The sequence below is a fragment of the Eleutherodactylus coqui genome, chromosome 1, assembly GCF_035609145.1.
Source record: "Eleutherodactylus coqui strain aEleCoq1 chromosome 1, aEleCoq1.hap1, whole genome shotgun sequence".
Classification (NCBI taxonomy): domain Eukaryota; kingdom Metazoa; phylum Chordata; class Amphibia; order Anura; family Eleutherodactylidae; genus Eleutherodactylus; species Eleutherodactylus coqui.
Window position 1 is genome coordinate 454,971,472 of NC_089837.1, and position 22,343 is coordinate 454,993,814.

The 22,343-nt window shown below is 43.1% G+C and overlaps 1 protein-coding gene across 1 annotated transcript in view; it reads right to left on the reverse strand.

The window, feature by feature from the left end:
* Positions 1 to 931: 931 nt before the first annotated feature.
* GPD1 (glycerol-3-phosphate dehydrogenase 1) overlaps positions 932 to 22,343 on the reverse strand; it is a 45,940-nt gene continuing 24,528 nt past the window's right edge. Inside the window, exons 4-8 of the mRNA XM_066584024.1 lie at positions 20,685 to 20,823; positions 20,411 to 20,523; positions 12,230 to 12,463; positions 5,079 to 5,185; positions 932 to 1,811 (exon numbers count right to left, since the gene is read on the reverse strand). Coding sequence (XP_066440121.1) covers positions 1,715 to 1,811; positions 5,079 to 5,185; positions 12,230 to 12,463; positions 20,411 to 20,523; positions 20,685 to 20,823 — 690 coding nt within the window. The 3' untranslated portion in view covers positions 932 to 1,714. The remainder of the gene's footprint in view (positions 1,812 to 5,078; positions 5,186 to 12,229; positions 12,464 to 20,410; positions 20,524 to 20,684; positions 20,824 to 22,343) is intronic.

Genomic DNA, 22,343 nt, shown 5'->3' on the forward strand with positions numbered 1-22,343 from the left:
TAGGATCAATTCCCCAGCGTGAAGAAACACCAGCCGTCTTCCCTGGTGCAGAGGAGCTTTAAAAATTGAATCCGGCGCCAGCCGCGCTAGGCCACGCCCCTTTCACGCTAGGCCACGCCCCCTTGTGGAGCGTCTGACCTCACTGCGTCACTCCCGGAGCTCTGCCGAGGCCACGCCCCCTTGAGGAATGCTGCTGCTCGGCCCTGGACCCAGAGATGGCGGCCGCCTAAATGACGGCCGCAGTGGTGCCGGAAAGCCCGTACTTGGACCCAGGCCCACGCAGTCCCCGGTTAGCTCCCAGATGAGGTACTTCCCACTGGGGCAACCGGGGCTGCCAGGAGAGATGCCGCCGCTCACCAGTAAGCCCTGGAACCTCCGGCATGGGACAGCATCACTGGAGCTCTGCCGCTGCTGTCCTGAAGGGACAGGAAAAGCACTGGTGTTTGGTGGAGGGGAGGTTTCTTTTATGCTCTGCCTTTTCCTGTCCCATCAGGTCAGCAGGTGAGCAACCTCCAGATGTATGCTGTCATGATGTCGAAGGGAAAGTATGGGTTTCACATGCATGCGCTGTCGCATTGCGAGAAAATCGTGTGACGTCACCCATGTGAAGCCGGCCTTAAGTAGATTTGCTCCCATTTTCAGTGATTTGAGTATGTTGGCTCTAAAGAAAGCTACATGTTTCTCTTTTCAGTAGAGTTAGCCGTCATACCTTTAATAGTATGAAAAGGTTACATTATCTCACTTAGTAAACATACAGTTTAGAATACTGAAGAAGGAAGTTTCTGTTACATGTCCAGGCCAATTCATAGAGCCCACTTGGCAAGACAAACTGCACGAGAATGTGCCCTCTGTAATAATTACTAATACGACAGGATGGACATGAAATGTTAATATACACACCAGGACATCAAGAAAAGTTCACACAAGATCGTTAGTGTCATCCATCAGTTTATGTTTCAATCAAAATATCATTTTTTTTGCACAGATTACATATTTTAATATCTCCTGCTATAAAATGAGGAGATGTTGACTTTGAATTAAAACAAGTTTCAGTCCTTCAGTATGTAGTTATGAGAGAAGGACAATGTGAGTAGTTAAAAATCTATTCCATACATCTGAATGGGGGTTTTCTGCAAAATGTGCATGAGTTTCTGCAAACCCCATTCAAATGAATGGAACAGTTTTCAGAAAACGTTGCAACAAATCAGCTATATGTGAACACATCCTAAAGATTTACAGTCATTTCAATAAAATCGCTTTGTTGAGCGTGTCTTGAGAACACGATTACATCATGCAGCCGCTGGCGTAATGGGATTCTGTATAGACAGATAACTAAAGTTTTCGATCCTCATGATAGCCTTGCATTAAAAAAAAGGGGTCTATGTAGATTAGATTAGCAACTTTATTTTTTCTTAAAAACAAAAATTTAAAAAAATTCCCTTTGGGAACATACCTTAAAATTCTCAAAGCAAACATGTCTAAGGCTGAAAGAGTCCAACCTGGCAATGTTTGCATTACCAAACGCTTCTGGGTAGGACCACCAAATGTAGCTAATGTCTAGAATTCCAGGCAATGGGGTTAGTGAGATGAAGTAGTAAGTTTCTGATACGTATATGTACAGTGTACACTCAGACATACAACAAGCATACGTAATCATATGGCATTTCTTTTTCATGGGAAAGACTCATGAAGTGGAGGGCTTGAAGGTTGGAGTTCACATGTGTTCAGGGTGGTTCTGGAGGCAGGTTATGAATTCAGTCACTGGTTTTCCGTCATAGCAAATCTGATACACAGCAGTGAAGAGTGGAAACCTGCAAGGCAAACATAAATATGGCAGATGTCTGGTTGAAAAGTCCAAGGTTTTCAAGGCTTGATGCATAAGATAATGAGAACCTAAGGGCTGATTCACATGGATGTAAATACGCTCCGTAATGCCATGTACTTTTTTTATGCGCGTAATATTGAGTGAATAGAACCCATTGATTTCAATAAGTTTATTCACATGGGCGTATTCTTCACACGATTTACAATCACGGGAAGAAAACACAGCATGTACTATTTTGGTTCATATCACAGTCCACCATAGGCCATTAAAAAGTCAGTTGGCTCATGTAAATAAATATGTATGATACATGCATATTCACTGTGTATTTATGCTTAAAAGCAATGGGGCCTATTGCTTTTTTTTTTGCACGCATGAGAAATACAACACGCATGGAATAAGCAGGGTTCTGGTCAATAGATACGCTACATAGTCACGGATCATAATTCGCATATGCCCATATGAAGGAGCCCTAAATAGAGACACACATTTAATAAAGTTACAAGTAATAATCCTGTGCCTGCACAACCACCATGATGTACTTTTACATCTAATCGCAGAAAAGGGTATGGCTCCTGTTACATAGCAGGAGGTCATGGGGTTAAAAGAGGGACAGCTGTGGCAGGGGATTCTTTACTCCCCGCGCGAAGTCCCCTTGTCACTGAATGCTGTCACAGTGTTCAGTGACAAGGGGACTACCCCACGAGGAATGCAAAGCAGGCTCGTAACTCAAGTTCTTGCTCTTAAATCGGGAGAGAGCCTGCTCATAAGTGAAGAAGCTCGCAAACTGAGGCACTCGCAAGCCAAGGTATCACTGTACTTCCAAAATCTGGTAAGGCAGCAGATTCAGATACAAATTGAGGTCTACGTATATTTGTCAGGAATGAATATATATATATATTTTTTTTTTTATTTTTTTTATTTTTTTTTTTTTTTTTAAACACATGCGATGGATGATTTTCAGGGAAGGGCTTATATGTAAAGCCCTTCCCCGAAAATCACTGCGGGTTGCCGGCAGCCCATTGCATTCAATGGGGCCGCCGGCAGCCCCATTGAAAGGCATGCCAGAACGGATTAATGCCGTTTCCATTCATTTCAATGGGGAAACTGGTTTTGATATACGAGTGTCTTCGTTTAAGAGCTTTGTCACGGAACAAATTAAACTCTTAACTCAAGGCACCACTTGTATCTGAAAATACACAGTGTTCAGTTGTTAGTTTATCAAGCACTAAGTGGAATATTCTGCATGCCAATTTTAATAGCATGGAGCCCATGGAGAACTTGTCAAGGGTGTTTATCAGCACAACTGACAAAGCTTCTGGAACACTCCAAGGAGAAGATCCATGAACAGATAGGTGCCCGATGCAACCAAGAACAGCACCACCATCTTTAGCTGGTCAACAGTGAACGTACTTGTCAACTTCTCCTGGGTCCGAGTTACTCTTGGCAACTTGGGATCTGCCCCTCTCCAATGTTCTTCTCTTCACCCGCTCAAACTGCCCCCGTTCTGTTACCTACACTAACTTGTTCTGCCCCCTCCGTCCTGTCTCACAGCTTTCTTCTTCCTCCTGTTCTCGGAGGGTGGACATACATCTTCATTGACGGCCTTCTCTGCTCCAGATGCTACTAAGGGGATGAGGCGGACTCTACCACCTGGAAATACTGAGGAGGTTATAGTCTCTCATACACATCCTTGGCCTAAGCCTCAGCACGGAGAAACCAGGGCTGTATGTGCAGAACTGGGGATCTGGGTGGATGGCGACAGGCCCATAGCTGTATTTTTGCAGGAATAAGTCTCAAGAAGAACAGACACACAGCTTGGAAACACCGATCAAAACCTCCTAGACCCAAGATATCACACCATGAAGAAGCTTTCTGTTGGCTTTAATCTTCACACACTGCTAGATGACTCATTTCGAGAGTTTTCTTAAGGCTGCACAGAGTAGGAGAGATTCAACGGCAGGAACAGTCGAATGTTTACGGCTAGCACAAATGCACGGGCAGCTGCACAGATACATTCACAGCATCAAATTAACACCCACTATAGTGCGAACAATAGACTATGGAAGATATAAATTTTGATCCCCGCTGTTACCAAATTTAGAACCATTCAGCAGAGATCTCTGTACTCCTGAGAGCAAAACAGGAGCATGCTGTGCCCGCCACTGATGTGCTAACTTGTGAATGACAGCAGCTGATTTACTTTTCATTGTGTCTGTTGCGGCTGGTAATGTGTCGCACGGCAATAAAACCATTCAAACGGCACATATACAACAATTATTGTTATTACATCCAGTAAATTATATGTGGAGGTTTGCGGGTAGGGATGCATTGGAGATTGATGGATTACCAGAGCAGACATGATTATGTAGTACAAGAAGTCTTTTGAATGAAATATAGGAACATTATGGAGAACGGGGTACACATGCAAAAGATCGGGCCATTATTGTTATTTATTTTAAAGCGCCATTAAATCCAGAATGTTGGAAGGCGAAAAATGGTTTAAGTACGTAAAATAAGAGAACAACAAAAGTACAATAAACATGAACTAAATGAGTGACAGACGGGTACAGAGGACCCTACTCGCGATGGCTTAGGCCTCATGTCCACGGGCGGATTTTTGCTGCGGAATCAGGGGCAGGCGGTCTATGGAAAAATGATTTTTTATGTCCATGAGTGGAAACCAATTGCGGTTTCTGCTCGCGTATATAAAAAAAAAAAAAGCTGCATTTTACTGCAGTTCCCAAACAGATGGCTTCTAATGAAGTCAATGGTCGTCCACAGTCGACACTGCGGATTCCGCGGGAAAGCAGGAGCTCAAAAAAACAAAACTGTACTGCGCATGTGCGTCAGACTGCACTTCCGCACACATCCACAGTACAGAAAAAAAAAGAAGACCCGTACAGGTACACAGGGTCCTCGGCCACCGCCTGGGTGAGATTCCACTGCAAGCTCCCACATGTGGAATCCGACCCACCCATGGACATGAGGCCTTACAGTCCACAAGGGAAGGAGCATCCAGGTATTCGTCATTTTCTAAACAGTGCTCACAATTACATAATCTAAATGGCTCGGCTGCACTGGACAGGCCCAGCTTCATGCCACCCGTGGTTCAGGCAGCATGTACCTGGTAACAGGTTCTCCAAGTTTCGCAACCCAAATTGAAAGTAGAAAATAGCTGGAGATTGTCGACAGGATGTTCTAATCATACACAACATTCATGGATAATAATACCCCCCATCTGTCTTGTACTTACTTCTCTACCATGTTTTTGCTCTTGAGGATGTGGTTGAGCTCAGCTGATGTCTGTGGTCCCTGCAGTTTTTGTCCGTTCAGCATTTCCTTCTCCAGCTGCTCTATAGACTATAGAGTAGAAAAAGTAATCTTTTAGGTCTAATGTATTAGCAAAGCTTAATGTAATGAATAGACAAAAAAATTAAATACAGTAACTTTTAAAAACAGAATTATTGAGGCAAAGAAGCTGTTTTTTGGGGAATGTGTGTTTTGGGCTGCAATGCGCCCTTATAACTGTGCCACCATAATGCTAGCCATGGTACCTCCTAAACGTACCCGCACACTGCTCCAATGAAAGCCATGCTACATTATACTCACTCGCTCCCACAATGTTCAGATGCAGAAAGTTGCATGTAAGAACCCATCCAAGGCTACTCACACGTAGCTTGTTCCTGGACCAATTAGGGAAGCAAAAAGAATGGCAATCCATCATCTAAGGAGAAGTCACATGATCACGGTGGAGAGAAGGGTAGCATTCCTCTATGCACCTGATTCATACAGTTTAGGGACCAAGGGTGGTAGAGCGCATTTGAAAACTTGCCATGGACACCAAAAAAGCGTGTCCTTCCCCTACATGTCACACCAAATTCTTGTAACACAAACAGCTTCCGTGCCCCACCATAGGTCATGAAAAGTATTCGCCCAGAGGACCCCTTTAAGGTGCAGTCTGTAAGATTGTGTAGAAGAGACCACACATCAGTTTCAATGGGGTTCAGAGATGTAAATCCTGTACTGTACTTATTGTTTACAACGCCCACTCTTTGTGCCAACTTCTACTAATGACAACTTACGATTTGTCGCATTCAATTATTAAGGGCACCTTCCCACATATTGTAAATGCTGCGGAAGTTCTGCAGCATTTACAATACAAGCCATGAGGACAAGATTTGAAAAAAAAATCTCAGCCACATGGAGCCGGAAGTGTCCACACTAGAATCTGCAGATATCTAAAATAGACTGCAGATTCTAAATCCGTAACATGTCTATTTAATGTAGCAGATTCTAACTGCGGATTTCAATTATCGAACTGCGAAAGTTGAAAACCGCAGCAAGATTTGCACCATTTAGGCATGGCTTAGCCACTGATGATTGTTGTGCATTTCCACTTCGGAAAGCCTGCAGTGTATACTGAGTGTGTGACGGCCCCCTAAAGGGGTTGTCATGGATTGTAATATTGATAGCCGATACGCAGCATAGGAAATCAATATGAAGACTATGGAGGGCCACCAGCCTCGGCGATCATCTGCTTGCTGGTGTGGTTATGTCTGGTATTACAGTACTGTTCACTTGAATGCATTATGATGTACTGAGCACAATACCCTTTAAAAACGTATCCAACCAAGCAGATTTGGACTTTATTAATAGAGTTAATGCATTTAATAGAGGTTGATTAGGTGGTAAAGTTTTCAAATAAACATCTAGATACATTTTATTCTGGTGGATACTAAATCTCATTTCACTTCTGACAGATGGGCTTTTCTTTTGGTAGCATTTTATGTACTTCAGAAGTTAATGGGCAGCTCACTAAAAGCACAAAATGCAATGAGGCGTTGAGTGCACAGAATTGGGTGCGGCATCCACGCTGGAGCACAATCAAGCTCAGATTAGCAGATAACTGTATAGTTGATCCAAAAAGTACTTTTTTTTCCAGCACTTTGCAAAAGTTTTAGGCGGGTGTGGAAAAAGGCTGCAAAAGTAAAAATGCTTTTGAAAATAGAAAAAAAGTGTTAATAGTTTATTTTTCGCAAATAACAAAAATGGCAGCAGGTGCTCTGGAGTCAAAATGTGAAATACTGTATCTGGCTGAAACAGAGGGCAGTTTGTTCACGAAGGGCTGGAGAGCGGTACCATGATGAGTGTCTGCAGGCAACAGTGAAGCAGGTTGGAGATTCCTTGCAAATTTTGGGCTGCATTTCAGCAAATGAATTTGGGGATTTGGACAGGATTAATGGTGGCCTCAATGCTGAGAAATACAGGCAGATACTTATGCATCATGTAATATCATCAGGGAGATATATGATTGGCTACAAATTTATTCTGCATCAGAGCAAACAAACCCAAACATACAGCGAATGTTATTAAGAACTATTGTCAATATAAAGAAGAACAAGGAGTCCTGGAATAATCAAAGGAAAAAAAGCTGCTTTTGCGCTCGTCGGGATAAAAGACGAAAAAAATTCAAGCACCTACGGGTGTTTGCTTGCTGGATACTTTTTGCTGCTCTCCGTCTTGCTGCGGATCTGGGATTTAAAGAACCTGCTTAAAGCCTCCTTGGACATCGGTGCCGACGGGGTTTATCAGGCTGATTTCCCCGTTAGGCACCAGGTGAGTTTAAACTCATTAATTTTATGAAAATATTTTATTCACCTGGCGCATCCCTGATCTATTTCAAGGAGTCCTGGAAGTGATGATACAGTCCAACAGACCCTGAGCTCAGCATCATTCAGTCTGTCTGTAATTACATGAAGAGACCAAAGGATTTGAGCAAGTCTACATCTACAGAAGATTCGTGGTTAGCAGGTGCTGCCGGGTCCCTGCTGATGATCTCTGGCGCTGCTCCAGGCTTCCCTGCACTGGCAGATTATCTATTGCTGGTAGTGATGTTTAAGCGCTGGCTCAATACACCAATCACAGCCATTAATTGACTGGCCCAGCCAATCAGAGCTCGCTGGCTCCGATTGGTTCTCGGCACTAGCTCAGCCAATCAGAGCTGGCGAGCTCTGAATGAAAAATGCCTGCCATCACTTCAGTAAAGTAGCAAAACAGATTGGCAAGCGTTTCTCACCACTGTGCGGTGTGTTTGACTGGGACATCAAAAACAATGGGCAATGCTTTCAGAGGAATGCAAAAAGATTGGACACGCAGCAATTTTTTTCCTACTCATGTATAAGACTCCATTCAAAAACTATGGAGTTTATATTTCTGCAAGGTTTGTGCGTCTTGCAGCACACAAATCTCACGTGAGTTTCTTGGCCGTGTGAAACTGGCTTAAGGCCTCCCACACAGCTGTATGTTCAGATGCGGATCCCCTTGGAAAACCACAGAAACCCCCCCCCCCCCCCCAAAAAAAAAAAAAACGGCATATGTAACACAGGGTTGCTTTTCTGTTGCCACAATTCACACTCTTCTGAAACAAATTCCGATATGTGTGCATGGGGGTTTGAAAGCCCCAACCATTTGTATTGTACTGTAACTTTTTTCGGATTTGTGGTGTGAAGACAAATCCGCCGTGTCTGGACCCTGCCTGAATTTACTGCGTATACTGTATGACCCCCTAGAGGATTCTCGAGAATGGTTTAAGGGTGAAGGAAGAAGTAAACCTTTTTACTTGAACTTTCAGCTCATTTCATGAACACAAGAAACAGAATTTCACAACATTGTGCAAAATGTAGAACTGAAATGTAACAGTAATGTCACTTCTAGGTCTTGTAATAGTTATGAAATCCAACAGAACGAAAAGTTCTTGCTTCACATTAGAAGATATTCTACATTAAAGAGCAGATTTTAAAGGATTTAACTAGTGCAGTGGTGGTGAACCTGTGGCACGTGTGCCAGAGGCGGCACGCAGAGCCCTACCTGCTGGCATGCAGAGCAGTCGGCCGCTCACCACTGTACTGATTACCGGCTCAGGTGCCGCACGTCAGTGTGCAGCCAGGATCCTTCTACCCTCCTCAGTTCCGCAGTAGCGAGGACAAGGGAGGAAACATTCCGGGCTGCACACTGATGTCAGTGTGCACCTGGGCTCAGCATGAGCAGAGGAGGAGCAGCGCTGACTGCAACAAAAAGGTAAGTATGTGGGTTGTAGGGACTATTACGACCACTGAAGGGGTTAATACTAATGGGGCTAATGGGAGGGATTAACATTACTACTGGGGCTACTGAGAGAGGTTAATAGAACTACTAGAGCTACTGTGAGGAATATTAATATTACTGGGGCCACAGCGGGGGGACACTATTTCTACTGGGGCCATGGCGGGGGACACTTTCTACTGAGGCTACTCTGCACATGGCAGCGTACCTCAAGCTGATGTAGGGCATGTTTACACATGGCGGAAATGCAGTGGAATGTCCACAGCGGAAACTTTTACGGCAATTTCTGCATTAAAAAAAAAAAGTCAAAATCCGCACTATTGCTATGGATTTTGGCAAGAAATCAGTTGTGTACCTGCAGCTGATTTCATACTATACGGCGCTCCCTCTCACCTTCCCCAAGGGCTTCCCGCTGTCAGCACTCCCCGGCTTCCGATTCCCAGCAGCCTGGTCAGGTGTGGCCATTACAGGCCCCTGGGAAGTAGAAGCCGGGGAGCGCTAACAGCAGAAAGCCTACGGAGGAAGTGAGGGGGAGGGCTGCATAGCATGAAAACAGCTGCGAGTTTGCAACGGATTTCCACTTAAAATGTGCACCAATGCCACTCCAAAGCTCTAAGCTGGGGGGGGGGGGGGGGGGGACAAAAACCACTGGACGTTCCTCCCTATCTATTTTGACATGGCCCTGCCCTTTTTATAATGACGGAGGTAAAAATCATAGGTCGTGATAAGCCCCGCCCCCTGATGTGTTGGCACTTTGCCCAAACTGTTATAAATAAGTGGGTTTTCGGTGGCACTCAGTCTCTATAAAGTTTCGCCATCACTGACCTAGTGGGTAACCATGAGTAGGTGCAAGTGATGTTGGTTTGTTCTGCTCCATTACAGACTCTGTATTGGAGGAGTATTGACAGATTTTTTTTAAAGCTCTGCTACATTAACCCTTTGTTACCGCCCATACGTCTTTTGACAACAGTCACTAATGGGCTTTATTCTAATGTACGATCTATTTATGGCGCTGCATCAGTATAAAGTTGTGGGGCCGGGTAGTGTGACAGCTCCCTGCTTTCAGTTACTGGAGGTAGATGACAGCTTGGAAAAAGGGCTCAGTCACACAGGCGGTTTTACGCGCGTAAAAAAAAATGTGTGCCCATGTCCATTGCCACCCATATGTTCTATCTTTTGTAGGTGCGATTCTTTTTTTTGATGAACGCAGTACGAAGGTTTTTACGAGCGTATAAACGCCTGTGTGACGGAGCCCTGAATGTAATCGGTGAAAATAAAGGAAAAAATTAAAGTTCTGAGAATAGGTCATCAATCGTATTTTCCCTGGAATACCCCTTTAAGCACCTTCTGTTTGAGACCACCGCACATCAGCAAGCATGCGAGTCTGAGGATGTGCAAAGGTTCACAGAGCATCACCTTCTACACCCCGTTCCTACCACTGAGGTTGGTAAATAGCCCCCCAAAAAAGTGTTGGATTTGCAGCAAGGGAGGGATACCTGGTTCTACTGCCCCATGTACCCACCCCAACCAGGCCTCTGTAATTACCCCTGTATTGAGAGATTTCACTCAGTTTACATTATTACTTTTATCTAAGATTTAGGGAATAGGAGGGGGAATTTTAGGGAGTTATTTTTTTTCTGTTTATTCAGTTGTGTCCTGAAAGCCAACGGATGTTCCCTCCATTATAGGCCTATTAAGTAGATTGGGGCTACAATGGGGGCATTTCTGAACACAGAACTAGTGCAACATTTGGGGTGCGTCTTTCCTGTTTTCCCTGCTTGAAACAAAGAAAACTGTCATGTGACATATATGTGAGAAAAATAAATACATTTTATTTTTCTCACCTGCTTCATATTAATTCTTGAAAAAGAACTGTGGGGTCAGAATTTTCAGTACACGCCTAGATATTTGGTTTAGGGGGTCTAGATTTCAAAATGGGGTCATTTGGGGGGAATTTACTGTTTTGGCAGCTTGATGGCTCTATTAAAGGTGCAATGGGGCCTGGAATTCATTTAGTTGTGTCCTGAAAGCCAAAGGGTGTTCCCTCCATTATAGGCCTGGCTATGTGTCCAATTTTGCAATTTGTTATTTAAGACATTTTGCATTTGTTATTTTTCCACGTCATCGTCTAGATTAAAAATTATTGAAATCTTATAGGTTTCATCGAGCCCCCTGTTGTGCAGAGATCACTCTTCAGTAGTCCTCTCAGCACCACAGAAGAGATTATAACAAAAGGTTACATCTATATTATAACATTGGTGGCAAATAAGGCCCAATTCACATCTGCGCCCTGTAGTGCCGGTCTATTTCCCTTGTTGAGATCCATTCTCAGAGCCACACAATGAAAATACCAGAACCGCCACCGACCTGACCCATCTACTATAATGTGGTTTGAAAGACTTCTGCTATTCCAACCAGCATCTTCTAGGATGAAATGGTACAGGATTCTGTGGCAAATCTACAATGGAGCCTCTGATGCAGATGTGATTGGGCCCCAACATGTCGTAGACCAAGCCCACAACACTCTCCCATAAAAGTCAGTAAGCTATTTTCTGACTTTTGTCCATGTGTCTGCTTTAAAGGGGTTGTCTAGCTGTAAACTATTGATGGTCTGTCCTTAAGATAGGCCAATAATTAGATTGGCATTGGTCTGCCACACAGGACTCCTACTGATTAGCTATTTGCTGGGCTGGTGATCTCGTGCACGGAGCTAATTTTTGCTGGAAGTTGACAGCTCCATTCGCACTGCAGTGGCCTGGCTTGGTATTACAAGCAAAGTTCCCATTTACTTCAGTGGGACCTTGGCTTGTAATAGCAAGCCTAGCCACCACAGTTGGAACAAAGCCATCTGCTTCAGGCTGTTGTGAGCTTTTTGTCCCTTGTCAGTGTACAGAAGGTTTCTGGGTGATTCGGTGAGAGGCCTGTGATGTGACTTGAGAGGGGTACAGTTTCTCCTTGTGGAGAGCACCTAGTGAAGAGACTTAAAAGGCCATGCATGCTCCTCTGGGAAATCAGGTATGCAAATTTGGTGCTGAAGTCATCTTGCAATCACATGAGGCTCTTATTAAATTTTCAACTTCTGTGAAGAGGGGAAGACAGAGATCTTTTACTATCTGATCCTGTGCATAGCAATACAAACATTGCTAACAGTCTACATCCCCTGTATGCAGGACAAACTATAAATGTGCTTTTTCTAGAAATCTGGTACTATTTCAAAATGATTTCTGATCTTTATCCCATTTATTCAATTGTTCAATATCACTTTTTTTTTTCATTTATCATGAAGGAAATTCACATTCTTACCTTGCCAGTGCGGGCAAAGGCTTCACCAACTTTCCTATTCCTGCCCCCATAACATGTAGTGATGAGATCAGCAACACCGCAGCTCTCCAGGAAGGTGGCAGATGTGACCGTTCCAGTACAAAACAGTTTAGAGAAGGCAATCATCTCCATTAGCCCTAGGCGGATAACAGCGGCTTTTGTGTTATCACCAAAACCAAGTCCGTCACAGAAGCCGGCTCCAACAGCGACAATGTTCTGACAAGACAGTAGAACAGTCAGTCACATCTCCAAGTTTTTTTTCAATTGAAAGATTGTTACAACATAGATTTGAAAGCATTTTCAGTGCAACCCTGTAGGAAAGCCTACTTTCTTTAAAGCTTCTAAACCTTTGAAACAATAGAAATAGACATTTCGGTCAATATTTCAACATGTCCTGCTAATAAACCTTCAATTTGTACCTTTGAAAGAGGAGTTCTCTCAGTTGATTGACTTTACCTATTTTAAGTAAATACTAATGGAATGGGGGGGGGGGGGGGGGTGTTGAGAATTGGGGAGACGATTGGGGGGGGGGGGGGGGGAAATAGTTAAACCACTTCTCATATCTGGTGTCTTATCATTATCCTCCAGGCATAATGCATACTGTTGTGTTTTTAGACTGGTATCCCTGTTTTTTTCTTTTTCCACTCAGCTAGCTATATTCTTAATCCAGCTATTCAATGTTTCCCTAAAAGCTGGCAATCTATTATTTCTTACTGCCAAGGCTTTTGCATATGAACAGTGTTCACTTATTCGTTCCGTGACCGGTCTCAAAGTAGGGGTATTGGGTGATCTCCATCCTCTAGCTATCAAAAATTTTACAGTGAGAAGGATGTGGGCCGTGAGAATTCTAGTTTTCCTTGAAATTTGATCTATTCCCAGGAGTAGCACTGCTAATTGGGGATTTGGTGGAACCTTTATCCCCACCAGTCTATAGATTAGTCTGGCCATTTCTTCCCATAATGGTGCAATCTTCTTGCATTCCCAGAAAATGTGTAGTAGGAAGCCAGGTACATCACAACCTCTCCAACACGTTCCTCTAGTCTGGCCAGTCTATTGGGGGAGTTATACTATCTTGTAACCACTTAAAAGTGAATTTCCAACAAATTGGCACAAGACGAGCTTCTTTTGGCTTCTAGGAAGGCTTTTGACCATTGGGTCAGGGGGAATATCCACTTAAGGTCCCTTTCCCAATTTAATATATGGGCTTTTTTGTATTTTCTTTTCCTCCTCCTCCTCGTTTCCTCTAATACATAGATTGTAAATTATTTTCATGGGTGTTTTTGTAGATAGGGGATTAAGTACACATTTGTACAAAGCGATTGGCACCGAGGCAGCAAAAAAGTGTGGCTATCAATGAAACTTTATCCTCCAGGTCTTTAAAGCTTTTAATTTTATTTACATATATTATATCCTTAATATATCTAATCCCTCTTTTTCCAGGTCCCAATTTTTAAGTCGCTAATCATAGCCTCCAGACCTCCAATTGGTAGAGGGACCTCTTTTCTTGGGGGGGATTCTTTAGTCTGTTTTAGTACTTGGAGCCAGGTCATAATTGAAGCTTTTATTGTGGGGCTTTCTAGAGGAGAGAGCGCGGGGGCCCAAGCATTCGTCAACAGTACTGCTTGTAATGGTATCCCTCCTGCAAGAAGTTGTTCTAAATTTGGCCAGCTAATGTCTTTCGGGGGTGAACTCCAATATTTGATTTGCTTAAAGGGGTTGTCCCGCGGCAGCAAGTGGGGTTATACACTTCTGTATGGCCATATTAATGCACTTTGTAATGTACATCGTGCATTAAATATGAGCCATACAGAAGTTATTCACTTACCCACTCTGTTGCTGGCGCCCCCGTCTCCATGGAGCCATCTATTTTCGGTGTCTTCTTGCTTCTTTAGACGCGCTTGCGCAGTCCGGTCTTCTGCTGTGTGCTCGCGCCGGAGAACTGGTCTGCGCGTCGTCATCGTAGCTCCGCCCCGTCACGTGGTGCCGATCAGCCAATTAGGTGGCTGTAATCGGCAGTGGAACGCAAGGAAGGAGAAGACAATCCATGGTGCACCATGGGAGAAGACCCGCGGTGCACCATGGGAAAGGACCGGCGGCCATCTTTAAAAGAAGAAAAGAAGATGCTGCACGAACGGGGATGCAGGTAAGTGATTTTTTTTTTTTTAAATAACTAACGGAATTGATTTTAAACAGGGCAGAATGCGGGGGTAAGTTAAAAAAAAAATTTGGGATTTCGCCGCGGGACAACCCCTTTAATAATATGCTGAAGTCTTAGGTACTCCCATACCCCCTCTTTTCCTCGGGGCATATAATATTGATGCTGCTACCCTTGGTTGCTTATCATTCCAGATAAATTTTTGTAGCAGTTTTTGAAGTAAATTTATTAATTTTAAGGGAATGGGGACCATCATTGTACGCAAGATGTAGAGAATCCTGGAAAGTATCATCATTTTATAGATCATTCTGCCTAGCCAGGAGGGTTTTGTCCTCGCAACACTTTTCAGCTCTTCTTGTAGGGCGTTAATTAATGGGTCTACGTTCATTTCTGGCATTTTTTTTTCCAGTGGGTATGAAAATTTTAGCCCTACATAAGGAATTCCAGATTCACATCTCCAAGACTTTTTTTCACACATCAATTATAGTTTAAATGGGAGTCAATCTGAGGGCAGAGCGGTATTAATATACATAAGCAGCTTTTAGGAGGAACCATATACATCAAACTATTCAGAACGTAGCTAGGGAGGGCAGGGCATTTGCCCCCAGAATAAATCAGCCACAATCCAAAAAATGTAGCTATGAGAAAATGTTATGACTTATCGGGAACATTTCAATGACCACTCCAGCGAAAACACATTTTTCCACGCCTGCCCTCCTCACCTGAGTGCCTGTCACACTCTGGAGGTATCCTTTGTATATTCCCGTCACTTTCAAGCTTCCTTATCAGCCACCATCTTAATAGTGAAATATTTTACTTTTACTTTCAGTGAATCCCATGATGCATCAGCATTGCATTAGCCAAGTCTGCACCATTTTTACCTGCTGGGGGCAGTTTAGCTATCATTACCTTCTATATTTACTTAAATAATCTGCAAACCATATGTATATAGTCAGGAAGATGAGCTGTGACCTCCTCTATTATAGCTGTGTGATCATCATCAGTAACTCTGGTAGGAGTGCTGGTGCCCACCACAGTTTATGTGGCAGATCCATGTAATAGTATCACACAGATTGTGAAATTAACTAAAAAATGAACCCACAACTCCCAAGTAAATCTGAGCTGATCGGAATTGAGATCACATGACCATCTGAGGCAAAAGGGGGATTCAGACAGAAGAAAATAACTAACCAAGGTATCACTGCTCACTTATATATACACTGGGGGAGGAGCTACATCATGAATAAAATTAAAAATCACCGGAGTGGCCTTTAAAGAGGTAGACTCAGAATATACCCTGGGGCATATCGCTAGGACATAGCACCACTATCCAATCTGCAAGAGCCAAATATGGTGCTAAGAAAGCGCCATGTAATTTTCTTCTATTGACCACAGTGGTCAAACTCCTGTCGGTCAGACATTGGTGGCATGCCCTAGTGAATGAACACTGGAATAAAAATTAATGGTTACAGACGGTGTATGCAGTACAATATGCAGTACAATACGGTACAAGTAAAATATAAATAAAAGTACAGTTGTAAATGGTGAAACATAACAGTAACAGGAATGGAAGAGAAAAAAAATCCAAGTATACCAGCAGCTTGGAATCAGTTATCTCGGTTGTGGTCTACTAAATGCAGTCCATTAGAATCCTACTTAATTCGTTCCTGTCCCGATACGTATACAGCTGTTCACTGTCCTAACCAATCCATTGCTCAGCGGAGCAGAATGTTCTTACATTAATGTAATAAGCCCGATTACAGCAGATGGCAAGGTAAGGAAACTAAAGCTAGAGTAGCAGGAGTTTCTTCTAATGAAATCACATCAACGAAAATACAAATTAAACAATAATTAAATTGTTCACACTTATTGAGCATTTACAAAACCTCTAATCTGTCCTTTTTATTTCACACTGAATGGAAGTCAGCAATGCTTGGCTGCGGCTGTACATAGAGATATATTTAAGGCTGCAGTCCTTTCTGTGTAGCCTGCAGATAAGTCCGGCTTCACATGAGCATATGCGCATTTATGCGTGCATGAAAATCATGTTTTCATGGAACAAATGTTGCTTTTTTTGCACACTTATTGGGGCATTTTACTGTACTTTTTGCATGTGCCAAAAATATGCACCAATGCTCCCAGCCATTGGAATACCTAATTAGTCTAATAAATTCAAGATGTGTGTTTTCCTGTGCAGTTATGCAGTGTTTCACACATCTCCTAGCGTATTTGCGCATTCCCATTGACTTCCATGGGGAGTTTGTCAGAAACTGAGCAGGAGAATAGCGCATGCTGCGTTTTTTTTTTTGCAAACGAAAAATATGCACATGTGATAGCACCCATGTAAATCAATGGGTTCTACTCACTGCGTATTCTGCGTGCAAATTTTGCACATGTGCATAAATTTGCCCATGAGAAGACGGCCTTAGATCAGCATTTATATACAAATGTACAAAGAGACACACTGAATGCCTCAAGGTCTATCTGTAACTGTGCACCCTGCCGGTTGGGTCAGCATATGCACACAATGCACATGAGCTGGAAACACCCTCTGTAAATGAGATCTATGGGATAAAGTAAGTGGAGACAGAGCCTTGAGACAAGGTTGTAGGCAACGTGGGCAAGTACAGTGGCTTTTGACTAGAGATGAGCGAGTGTACTCGCTAAGGCAAACTATTCGAGCGAGTAGTGCCTTATGCGAGATCTCTTCCCCCCCCCCCCCCCCCCCCTTCCCCGCCTCCCACCGGCACCCCAAACTTTAGAGACGAGCGGGCAGGTACTCGCATAAGGCACTACTCGCTCGAATAGTTTGCCTTAGCGAGTATGCTCGCTCATCTCTATTTTTGACATATCCTGAAACTGAGCAAAAAAACGTAAAAAGAACAAACAAAAACCGAAAACTTCTAAAAAGGGTAATACAACAATTCCATATGCATATTAACAGCACAAAGGTCCTTTTTAAATGGGTGGATAATGCAAACAAGCACTTACCAACAATGAGCATGTTGGTTGGTATTGGATCATTGGGGCAGATGTGCTGCATGGGGACAAACAAACAATCTTTAGTCCCCTTTACAGCCATTCTTTGCCAGATGCACATCTCCCCATTTACGTGGAGAGATGGTTAGCCGACCAGCGAGCATTTCTATGCTCACACCGAAGATACGATTGGTTGATGAATGAGCATTTCGCTTTCTCAGCAGCTACCATGTTTCCCTGAAAATAACCCTGTCATATTAATGTTTGCCCCAAAAAGAGGCACAGGGTCTTATTTTTGGTGGGAGTCTTATACTCACTTACCAGGCGCCATCCGGGTCCCTCCCGCTGGTCTCCAGCAGGCTTCCGTGCAGTCCTTAGTGCCGACAGAGAATTGCTTGCTGGTTTGAAAACACCCCCTCCCTCTCACCCCCCGAAAATCAGGGGTAGGTCTTCTTTTCAGAGAAACACTGTAATCATTTCTCCTTGTACCCATCCCAACAAACAGCTGTGCAGGGGCCCTTAAGTCCTCATACTCTAATATTATACCTATTACAAATGTTGCTATTCTTATCAGTGAAAGAAGATGAGAAGAAGATGGTTTTGCTCACTTTTCAGTTCTATGCATGTGCATCAAGCCTGCATGAGACTAACAGGCCGCCAGACAAACAGCGAACACAACCACAAACATTTACAGTCACAGTAAAGTTGGGGAGCTTTCAGACAAGACAGAATTATTCCATATGGACATTTCTGCAGTATGAGTTATCACTGGGGGCCTTGAATTCTGCACGTCTTTACTTTAAATTCTGCAACGCAAAAAGCTTTCTGCTGCAGAATTAAGGACGTCTTGTGGAATAGTTGTTGTGAATTCCTAACAAACAGGAGATGTAATTCCTCAATTAAAGTCTGCAGAATAAAATGCTAGAAATTCCGCAAGACATTCCACAGAAGGCATGCTGCATTTAAAAAAAAATGCTACAAAATCCTTATCTGCGCTGTGTCCTGGGTGAAATGTCCCTCAGAGGAATATTGTGACTATTCGCATTCAGGGCTTATCTGCTTGATAGGTGGGGCCAACCTACTAGGCTCAAACACATAAGGAGATTGTAGTCCTGTGAGCCTCACAGTGCCAAGAAAAAACTGCTGATGGTGCAGGCCACCACAACTGCAGTATTTGTATAAATCTATATACAGTATATCTACACACATACACACACAAAAAGCTAGGCAGGACTTTTCAGAGGGGCGCATATAGTATATATACACACAAACAGATTTACACATTCATACACACTAGCAAGCACAAACAGCCTTCAAGCTTTGTATTGCACAAGCCATTTTTTAATTCTTTACACTATTATAATCCTCTTATAGTTCAGGCTTTATGCCGCCTCATTGCCAGGTAACCAGCAATGAAACATAAGATTGCAACATTGAAAAGTAGGTTCAAACAAATGGCTGTTCTGACTGAGAAGAAAGCTTTGAGTGAGAATAAAGTCACATTAACTATTTGTTTAAACATTAACTAAATAAAGAACTATTGAAACTCCAAACTTGGCAGGAACAAGATAAGCAGTGAGCACCAAGCCAAAGTCAATAGTGCTCATTTGCATAATAATAAGTAAAACATCCCTGTTTGTGACCAGAATCATTATCATAGATGGTCACCATGCTTACCAACAATCGGACATTAGCTTGGGCTATTCAGTTTTAGAAGTTTTTTTTACAGCTGAACCTTTTGGAAAAACATGATGGGGTACCCGATACTAATACTGGACATTCCTCTACACTGCAGAAAGCAGCTTCTTCTAGTAAACTACTTATAAATCATCTAAAAAAAAAATTATATATATATATATATATATATATATATATATATATACACACATACATATACACACACACACACACACACACACACACACACACACACACACACTATAGTTGCTAGTTGTCTTTTATAGCATTCTGCCAGTTGTCTTCTATAGAATGCCACCTTTCCCCCTACAAATCAAGCCATGGCAAAGGATCAACCACCAAGTTCATATCTATCTTGTCTGCAAACAAGGCATTGAACTCAATTACCATTTGTGGGGTAATTTTTTTTGTTCTGATGGGAGTTCCAGCAGTTAATCCACATCAAAGGCTATGCGGCTGTTACTTTTAGCTAATTATGGTGAGGAGTGTTCCACATAGAAGCCCAACTTACAGTGCAATATGCTCCCAAGGAGTCGTGAATTCAAACAACCGCATATCGGCTCGTTTTTTACGCCGAGCGGATATACGGTGTCCTTGTCTGTGGTGGTGGGGGGGGAGGTTGGGGAGAGGATGGAAGAGCCAGGAGCAGGAACTGAGCTCCTGCCCCTTGCCACTATTTGCAATGGGAGGGGCGGAGCTAAGCTCTGGGACTTAGCTCCGCCCCCATCTCACCCCCTCCTATTGCAAATAGTGGCGGGGAAGGGGCGGGAGCTTAGTTCATGTTCCTGGCTCTTCCATCCTCCCACCCCTCCCCCCTGCAGACAAGGACACCGTATATCGGCTCGGCGTGAAAACCGAGCCGATATACGGTCGTCTGAATCCACCCTCAAAGGGCTTGTAAATAGGGCTTGTCCACACACTAAGTATTTTTATACAGGCTGACTATTGGTTAAAAAATAAATACATACATACATTTTTGACTGGCGGTTGTTCTATGTAAAAGTCACTCAGTAGTTGCTTCATTTCAGCTCACTGAAACGAAGGGATTAGCAACTAGTAAGCAACTTATGATCAACTTATCCCTCAGTGTAAACAGGCAGTCGCTGATCTTTGAGTGACTGCCTGTTCACAGTGAATGGAGGCAAGCAGCCAGAAGAGATCTCTAATGCGCTCCGCCTTCATTCACTGAATGACCATTTGCTCCTGTGTGAAAGCATAGGAGTGTTTGTAGACCCATGTAAAAGCACCTAAGGGACACATCCTATAGACACAAAAAAATGGTAATGACCAGTTCTGCAGGGACTTGTCCAAGTACAATCATTTTTTCCTACCTTTAGAGCTCCACATATTTCTACTGTATCCGCTTCTTCCACTACTGTGATGCGGAAATTTGGAGTCTGAAACAGCTCTTTTAGAATCTTGCCTTGCTCTTGATTTTTACAGCCTGTAGGAAATCAACAGGACATGGCAAGGTGATCAATGATGAATTCCCCTACATCAGGAATGGTCTAGTGGTGAACATACTGTAGCATTGCACTGATATTGGACCCAATATGCGTTTGCTACGATTTCTATGTAGGCCCCTGAAATGGTGAAATAGCTTACCAATTGTAGTCTCACAAAATTTTCCATCAGCAACTTCATTGGCAATGTTGGCACCCATAAGCACACTCATTTGGATACCTAGTCTTTCCCGAATGATGTCAGATATCAACCGAAGGCCATCAGGTCCCTCATCTACACCCTGGAAAGAAATCAGAAGATGATGCCATTTTAAAGCCAGTGAGAAATATATTTTATGTAATGCATGCCCTATATACAAAATATTTAGAAATTACTGTTCTACAGTTTACCAGTATTTAAAGAAGTTGTCCACTTCTAAACTATTCATGGCTAATCCAGAGGCTATGTCATCAGTAGTAGTTTTCGGGGGTACATCACCAGAGACCCTTGCAGATCAGATGGTGTGCTCATGCACCAAGCCGATTTCTGCAGGAAGTGTACAGCTCCGTTCACAGTGCAGTGGCCAGCCTTGGTATTGCAGGCCAAGCTCCTATTAATTTCAGTGGGTGCTTGACCTGCAGTACCATTCCTAGCCACTGCAGTAGGAACAGAGCTGTCTGCTTCTTGCAGAGATAAGATCAGATAAGTGCGCATTGGCCTAGAGAAGAGCTGACCGGCAGAGGTTCCTGACAACAGACCCTAATGCCAATTTTTATACCTGCATAAAACGAGCAATGAACGAAATGCAAACAGTTTATCGTTCATTGTTTGATCTTGGACTGCATTTACACTGAACGATCATCATTCATTTTCGTTCATTTGAATGATTAAATTGTGCAACACACTTTTTGTGACAGATAAGCAGAGAGGCGGCTCATAGTAACTTTAGCGCGCTGAATTCAAATAGGATATCCATTTTTTCTACTACGTAAGGTTTTCCAGTTATGGGGAATAATGTAATCCAATTGCCGTTGTACCTTATTTTTTAAAAATCTGCCTCTACAATTAATCCAGCCGGCTCACCATTAACCTTGCTTAATAAAAAGAACAAAAGTGATTGCGCAACTATGTCGCAACCATGGTTACACATCGCGCACTGACTGAACACTCAAAGGGTAGGTTTATGTAACATATAGGGTATGTTTCCACCTGGCGGAAACAGCAGGATCATCCAGAAGGAAATTGTAAATTTATAAACTGTTTTTACAGGTCATTGGTTAGGCTAGGACTATTTTTCAAAATGTAATAACAATATGGCTGAGCGGCGCGGAGGTCTGTACAAACCCAGACAATTTTTGCTATGTCTGCAGACCGTTTACAACAAAGACACAGCGGTGGAAAATAACATCCTTGGTAAAGTGGGCCTATCACAAGTATTTCGGAATAAAGCTTTGTGACCAAGATAAGAAGTGGGAACCGCACATCATCTGTGTGTGATGTAACACTCCTCTCTGTGTGATGTAGCCCTCATCTCACACAGTGGCTGAAAGGCAAGAGTAGAACGCCATTCGCCATACCGTTGGAATGGCGAGAACAAAGAGACCACCTTACTGACTGTTACTGCATGACAAATACCAAAGGTTTCTCCGGTAAGCAGAAAGATAAAATTCTGTATCCAGATATACCTTTTGCAGTAAAACCTGTGCCTCATGATGCCAGATTACCTATTCCTGATCCAATGGTGGCTATTGGCCTCTAGCTGGGCAGGATCCTTGGGACTACTATGGTGGTCACTATTACTACTCAGGTCAATATAGTGGA